Source organism: Elephantulus edwardii, unplaced genomic scaffold, assembly GCF_000299155.1.
Source record: "Elephantulus edwardii isolate Elephantulus edwardi_28Jun2011 unplaced genomic scaffold, EleEdw1.0 scaffold00577, whole genome shotgun sequence".
NCBI lineage: Eukaryota > Metazoa > Chordata > Mammalia > Macroscelidea > Macroscelididae > Elephantulus > Elephantulus edwardii.
The window spans coordinates 147,848-155,680 of record NW_006400327.1 but is presented as its reverse complement, the minus strand read 5'-3'; the positions used below and the strand labels follow the sequence as shown (position 1 = coordinate 155,680).

The following is a 7,833-nucleotide window of genomic DNA, read 5'->3' as shown; positions in this document are numbered from 1 at the left end:
ATTGGCACAAGACAGAGCAGAGTTTAGGGCTGTTGTACATAGGGTCGCTATGAGTCGCAAGCGACTCGACGGCACATAACAACAACAACAACAATCCTAACTCTGGATATTACTACACAAGAATGCATACTTTAAGATTTCAGTTTTGGTAGCAAAACTCCTTGTCATACTTTTGTCCATTCTTCTACTCCAAGAGATCTAAAGAAGCTATTTCTTTTTCTTCCATGTATCAGTGTCTTTCAAGGATAATATTACTTACTCAAAAGCTAGGCCTGAACTTGCTAATCCAAACATTGCTTTTAAATGGCAAAAGTATTTTCTCTTGCCTTATAAAAAAGTGTTTATAAACATCCTTTTTTTAGGGTTGATTTATTCACCATTTTCCATGATGCATCATGGAAATGCAGTACACATAATTATTTATGAATTCTCCTATTGCAGAAAATTGCTTTCTTGTGTTTTTTTCAAATATATATCATGCTAAAACAAGCCATTTTTTCTTCATCAATCTTTCTCTGCATTTCTGATCAATACCTTAAGCAAAGTTCCTACCAGTGGTATGACTGTGTCCTCATTATATGCATGGTAAGGCTCTGGATACCAGTTACCAACTGCTGTGTACTTTACTCTAATGCATAATGCTCTACATATGTCAGAGTAAACTGCTCCACAGGGCTTTCAGTGGCTGAGTCCTTTACAAGTAGCTTTCTGAGCATTTTTCTGAGGCACTACATTGTGGACTCCTGACTGACGTCTCAATTGTTGCTGAGTGTTCTAATGGTTCCCATCAATAATTCAAAGCCTCAAGCACTATATAACTACTGTCTGCTAATTTCTGGAACAACTAGCCCCCCCCCAATAAATGTTCACTATATAAGACTTTTTAATTTAAATATTTACAGTTACATTAGGTGAAAACTTGTTTTTCATTGTTTTACATTTTAAACCCTTAAGTATTTAAGTATAAAATTAGGGTTCATGTCGCATGCTTCAAGACTTTTGTCCATTTTTCATTAAAAAAGTAACTTTTTAATCGAGTTTAATTCTTAAGGGTTGTTGTTGTTGTTGTTGTGTACCATCAAGTTGGACTTGACCAATAGCTGACCCCCCTGGTAGGTTTTTGGAGGCAGTAACCTCACAGAGGAGATTGTCCATTCTTTTTCCGTGGAGTGGCTGGCAGATTCGAACTGCATGCCTTTGGATTGCAACATACATTCTTACCACTAGACCACCAGAGCTACAAATAAAGGATGCATCTGTAAGATTCACGGACAGTTTTCTACCAATTTGTGTAACTTTGAGGTTATTTTTAGATGCAGAGAGATCTCAATTTTTTCTTTTTAATAATACTGAAACTTTAATCTTTTCCTTAATTACTTCGGCTACTTTTAAATTTAATTTGTATTTTATATTTAAATGGGTTTCCTTGTCCAATCACCAGTTAAATATATGCTGATTTTATTATTTAAAGATGGAGGGTCAGTGAAAGAGAAGACAAGCTTAGATGAGAGGTATTGACACAGTCAGAGATGATGAAGATAGCCCATGACAGGACAGGGTTCACATTGTTGTTCACAGTGTTGCTATGAGTCATATGCAACACAACAGCACCTAGCAGCAATCATCACCACCACCAGTGGATAGACTCATAGAGGAAAATTTTGGTTAGAAGTTAATGCATGTCTGACAACTGGTTGTTCAGATTTGTAATGTAGAAACTAAGTAGAAGGCAAAAGGTGTGATATTTTTCAATAGAACAAGTCCAAGTTTCTTACCCAGAATTAAAATACATGATTTACATGAAGTGTTTGTTGTTGTTACTGCTTAATGAAAAAGACAAGTGGCATTAGAAGGTGGTATCAAGATTGGAGGAAAACCCATCAACAACAGGCACTATGCAAATGACAAAGCAGAATTTGCAGAAAGTGAAGACTTGAAGCATTTGTTGCAGAAGATTAAAGCTTTCAATATGAACTGTATCACAATAGCAAGAAAATCAAACTCTTTACCACTGAATCAATAGGCAACATCATCATAGATGGTGAAAAGATTGAAGCTGTCAAAGATTTAATTTTATTTACATTCAAAATCAATACACATGGTAGTAGCAGGCAAGAAATAAATACATGTTGCATTAGAAAACTCTACTGGTTGGAGGAGAGGGTAGGTAAGGAGAAAAGTGCAAAAATGAATGACTGGAAACCCTAAGTCTCTGTAAACTTTCATTAAAATTCTTTAAAAAAATAAGAAGCAAAAAGGGGAAAAAAGAAACTCTACTTACTGGTCAAGGACTTCATCAAAATGCTAGAAAACAAGGATATCATTTTAAAGACAAAGGTGCGCTTGATTCAAGTGATAGAATTTTCAACTGCTATCTATGCATCTAAAAATTAGACAGTAAGGAAGACCAAAGAAGAATCAAAGCCTTTGAATGATGGTGATGGTAAAGAGTACTGATTATCTGTCCCATAGACTGCCAAAAAAGCAATCCTCCTCTGTCTTGGAGGAACTGCAACTAGGGTGCTCCTTAAAGGCAAGCAGGGATGGCAAACTTCATCTTACATGCTTTCATCATGATATCAGGAGGGGACTATCCTTGAAAAAAATCATGCTAGGAAAGGTAGAGGCTCAGCAAAAGAGGATAACCATCAAAGAGATGGACTGGCACATCATCTGGGCTGATCGTGTTGGAGAGCATGAGGATGGCACTAGTAGGGCAAGATTTAGATCTGTAGTTCACAGGGTGACTATGAGTAGTAGTCCACTTAGTAACACATAACAACTACAACAACACTGCTTAACGAAAGCTAGAGACTAAAGAACTTTCTCTATTTTCTTTCTTTTATTATATATAGAGTGAGTTAATTTAATGTTCATTATAACTAGAATAAGAGAGAACTACTTTGAACATTCTTGCCGGTAAGGAGAATGATGGTTATTACATAATCTTTGTTTTAATGGAATTTTACATGTATCTCTGTATGTGTCTCAGTCTATACCAATTTTAATTCTCACAGGAGAAAATCTATCAACAATTTTACAGAAAAGACTGAAGACAGCAGATCAATGTGGAATAATTCAATTGTTAAATACATGTGTCAATGGTTCTAGAAACAATGGTGAGGAGATCCACCACCATCTACAACTGAGATGACCCATCTAGTTTAATGAGAGAATAGAAATCAAAGGGTAACCCCATCAACCACCACACTAGCCTTAACAAGGGAAGGTCAGAAATGTCTCAAGACCAAAGAAAGCTGACTCACCACTGCAAGTAGATGCTGGGATCTTCTCACTGGCATGAAAGGGGAGTCTTGCCAGCTCTTCCTCATACTCTGCTGAATTAGCTGGGTCAGGTTTGGGATTGGAAATGCCTGGCACAGAGAAAGATTAGCTTATGAGCTGTGTAAGCAAAAAGGACTGAAAGTGTATAGTAAGTCTTTCAAAAGATCCTCCAAACTAACATGAAGAAAACCATAAAGGCCTTGGATCCTGCAACAGGACACTCATCTTAGAAGAACATGGGGTCTATCAGACTAGTACTCACAATATGCCAGGAAATATGCTGAAAAGGAAGTAAAGTATAGTCTGAGAAGATGGACAGATGGGTCTGCAGACCACCTGTGAGGCTGGGACTGAAGCACAACTATGTTTGAAAGAGGCAATATTGTCTGGTGGAAAAGAGCATGGAATCCAAGGTAGGTACACTGAGTTCCATTCTGACTCAGCATTTCAGAGGCATGTTAACAGGGAGGTAGTTACTCAACCTGACACTTTCATTATGTTCAATATGGGATAACATCTTGCTTACATGGGGATATGGAAATAAATGAGTTACTTTATGCAGTTTATTCACTGGAACTCCTAGAATCAAATGCAATTAAGTTCTTGCTGTACCTCTCTGCTAGCTTCCACTAGCCTTAGCAACAAACCAAAGAACTGCAGGCTAAGCTTGGGTCTATAAAAGAATATAAACATCACCTAAGAATTCCTAGCCCTTCCACCTCCTCCCACTGGGTAAGCCATGCCCTCACCTCCTGAGACCATTTTCCCATAGGTCTCCAGCATGAGGTTCCAGTAGTGCTCCTTCTCAGTAGAATCTAAGTTCCTCCATTGTTTCTAGAAAAAATACAATGTCAACACCTTAAACATGGCTCCAAAGATAGGTACTTAACCCTGCCTAGAGGAAAAGTGAAAAGGAATAAATGTGCCAAAGGAGCCTAAACATCAGAAGATCTGTTAACAACAATGAAAGAATTTGTTTTTTCAAACAGAAAAGCAAAATGGGGGGAGGAGGTGAGCAGAGAGGAAAATGTGCAACAATGACTGAATGGAAATTAAAAAAAATAAATAAATAAACCAACAACCAACCTGAAAGAAGAAAAAAAAAGGGACCATGAAACCTTGGGAGAGAGATTAATGAAGGAAGAGCCACGAGCAAAACGACAGTTCTTACTGCAGTACTTCTTGTCCTGAGTAGACAAATATGACTACAAAACTTTTGCAGTACAGTTTGTTTTTGTTAACTTTTATTTGTGTGTGTGTGTGTGTGCCCCCCCGGGTCAAAGCAATCTGACTGGTATAGGAGGAGATTGTCCCTCCTTCTTAGCAGGGCATCTGGTGGATTTGAACCGTGCACCTCAGGGACTGCAGTACAGCTTCTTGCCACTAGGCCACCAGAGCTCGCCTGCAGTACAGTTTTAACTTCACGCATATGTTTTTAAGGTGTAAGCCACTAGGGGTAAACTCTTCCTGTTGAATGGAGAACATACCAGAACGTATGTGGGGTTGGTTTTTTTACCCCCACCTCTACACATTCTTTTTTTTACTATCTACATGACTTCATGGAAGCGTCTGACATTCTCAACTCAAGTGAAATCTAGAAATTCAAGGGAGAAAATAAATGAAAAAGGAATGTGCTGACAGTGCAAATTTGCAAAAGAGAATAAATGACATTGAAGTTGACTGTGTTCCAGTCCCATCCAGACACATGACTGATCTCTTCAGAGAAACAGCAACACACTACTGTAATTCCCCAAAAATTGTAGTTTAGCATGTAACACTCATTAAATGGATCAATTGTCATAAATAGGGTAGCATTAACATATCCTCTAAAGCAAAGTTCTTTCGTATCTTAGGTGTAAGGAATTGTACTGTCAAGCCAAAGGCAAGCAGTTAAAATGAACTAGCTGTTCTGTAGGAGAAAGATGTGCAATCTCCTCCCATCTGATTTACTGACTCAAAATCCTCTACTGGTCAGCTCTAAGTTGGTTCCTACTAGACGGTTCATAACTACAACAAATGGAAGCAGAGGGAGCTCTGGCGGCCTACTCTGCAGAGAACTATGCTAAGCCAGAGGTGGCCCCTCTCTAATGGTTTAAACCCACCAGAGGCTCCACAGGAGAAAGATGGGGAGTCTCCTCCCATGGGATTTATAATTTCTATACCTGCTGGAGAGTCAGCTGTGATTCAGTTCTAACTTGACAACAATGAGTTTGAGTTCTGAGCTATGTAGAACTACAGACCCTCGAGAGGAAGCCACACCACCTTCTGGTTCTATGATCTTCAGCAAGTTGTTAAAATTTTCTGGACCTTAGTCCTCACCTAAATTTTCATCAAGAATGAGGGAAACTAATAAGGTTTACAGATCTCTCATGATATATCATATGCTTTATGAAACACTGTACTTTTAATTCAAAGTATTCTTCAAGTTATTGTTGTTGTCTTTAGCTGCAGAGTTCACAACATCGTACAATAATTCTATGAATCAGGAGACAGCCAGGAAATAAGGGGAGTTCAATAAATAAAATCCCCTAAATTTTCAAAATCTCCTGAGAACTATAAACTGACACCCAAGCTAAATGGACCTCAGGCACAAGATACATATAAAAAATGGCCTCCAGGTCCACTGTAATCAATCTTTTTTTTTCTCATTAATTTTAATGAAAGTTTACAAAGACTTTGGATTTTCATTCTTTCATTGTTGCACTTTTCTCCCTGCCCAACCTCCCTCCCAGTTCGCTCTTCTCTTTGAAAAGTAAAAGAAAAATTATTTCATTGTTAAACAATCCCTCCCTCCAAGTCCACTCCCCTATGCAGCTTCGTTCTGGACTCCTGTCATGACAATAATATCTAATCAGATATCCCTTTTTAATTGCTAAAAAAGCAAGGAAAATACACATGTGAAATGAAGAGAATTTATGGTATGATTCCTTATTATACAAAATCTTAGAAAATACAAACTAACCTATGGTGTCAGAAATCAGACCAGTAGTTGTGCAGAATGGGAAAGGGAAAGGCAGAAAAAGGCAAGAGAGAGGGATTGTAAATGAACAAGAGGAAATGTAGGGGTGATGCACATGTTTATCATAGTTGGAGCAAGATCAGTGGACAGCTTTACAGAACAGAAATTTATACTCTCCAAGTTTAGGAGGCTAGAAATTCTAATTCAGGGCACTAGCTGTCTTAAAACAGTTTTGGTTTTCCTCTCTCTGTCACCTCTGGGAAAAGTCCTGGTCCTTTTTTCATCATTTGTGGGCCAGGCATTCATGGGTGATGTACCTGTGCCTCGGTCACTCATTGCCACAGGCCTAAGAGGTTCTCAGCACAGGACCCAGATCTCACAAATGCTCTCCACTCCTGGCTCTTCGTTCTCAGTGTTAGTAAAGTTCTCTAATTTCTAACTTGCTTCCTTCTCTTTTATCTCTTCTATCAGTGCTGGGGCTTTGAGACAAGCTTTGTCTCATCACAGCTTTTTTCCCATCTTTAATCAAGGCCTACACTCCACAATTTTAAATGGCAATCAAAAATCACAGACATGAAATATAATGTATATAAAAGAAGCACAATGTACATGACTTTTGTATGCAAGCCAAAATAAAATTTAAAACAAAAAACATGCATCCATAGAGAAGGGTGGGAGAGTTTAGTAGGCAGAGGGAGGGTGTAAAGAAATTAAGAAAGATCCAGTGTGGATATGAAGAGAAGGGGTAATTGTGACCATATATCAATGGTGATTAATTTCATAAAACACAATCTATAGGAATAAATCCTAAGAAACAATGTGAAGGAAGTAATGTGTGAAACACAATGTATATGAATTTTTTTATACAAACCAATATAAATCTTTTTAAAAATATGCATCCCTGGGGAAGGGAGGGAAAAAACATTGTGTCACAGAGTTTTGTGGGCAGAAGGAGGTTATAAAGGAATTAGAAAGGATTCAGTAGGGACACAAAAAGATGGTTTAATAGTGGACATAGATCAGTGATTAATTTTCTAAGACACAATGTATAAAAATGATTATCTAAAACACAATGTGTGGAAATAGAGAAAGATGGAATTCTCCCAGATTCATTCTATGAAACAAACATATCCTTGATACCCAAGCCGGGAAAGGACACCACCAAAATAGAAAACTATAGGCCAATATCTCTTATGAACATAGATGTAAAAATACTGAATAAAATCCTGGTCAATAGAATTCAACGAGACATCAAAGAAATAATCCATCATGACCAAGTGGGCTTTATAACAGGTATGCAAGGCTGGTTCAACATAAGGAAAACAATCAATGTAATTCATCATATTAATAAAGAAAAAAAAGAACCACATGATTGATGCAGAAAAGGCCTTTGACAAAATCCAACACCCTTTCCTGATGAAAAAACTCAACAAAATAGGATTAGAGGGGAATTTCGTCAAAATACTAAAAAGTATTTATGAAAACCCAAGAGCCAACATCGTTCTCAATGGAGAGAGGTTAAAGGCATTTCCTTGAAGAACAGGAACTAGGCAAGGATGCCCACTCTCACCTCTCTTATTCAATATTGT

The 7,833-nt window shown here is 37.8% G+C and overlaps 1 protein-coding gene across 1 annotated transcript in view; it reads right to left on the bottom strand.

The window, feature by feature from the left end:
* The window catches only part of LOC102851697 (zinc finger protein 18-like), a 30,907-nt gene that overhangs the window by 18,246 nt on the left and 4,828 nt on the right, over window positions 1-7,833 (bottom strand). The window contains exons 4-5 of the mRNA XM_006903350.1: window positions 4,035-4,119; window positions 3,267-3,374 (exon numbers count right to left, since the gene is read on the bottom strand). Coding sequence (XP_006903412.1) covers window positions 3,267-3,374; window positions 4,035-4,119 — 193 coding nt within the window. The remainder of the gene's footprint in view (window positions 1-3,266; window positions 3,375-4,034; window positions 4,120-7,833) is intronic.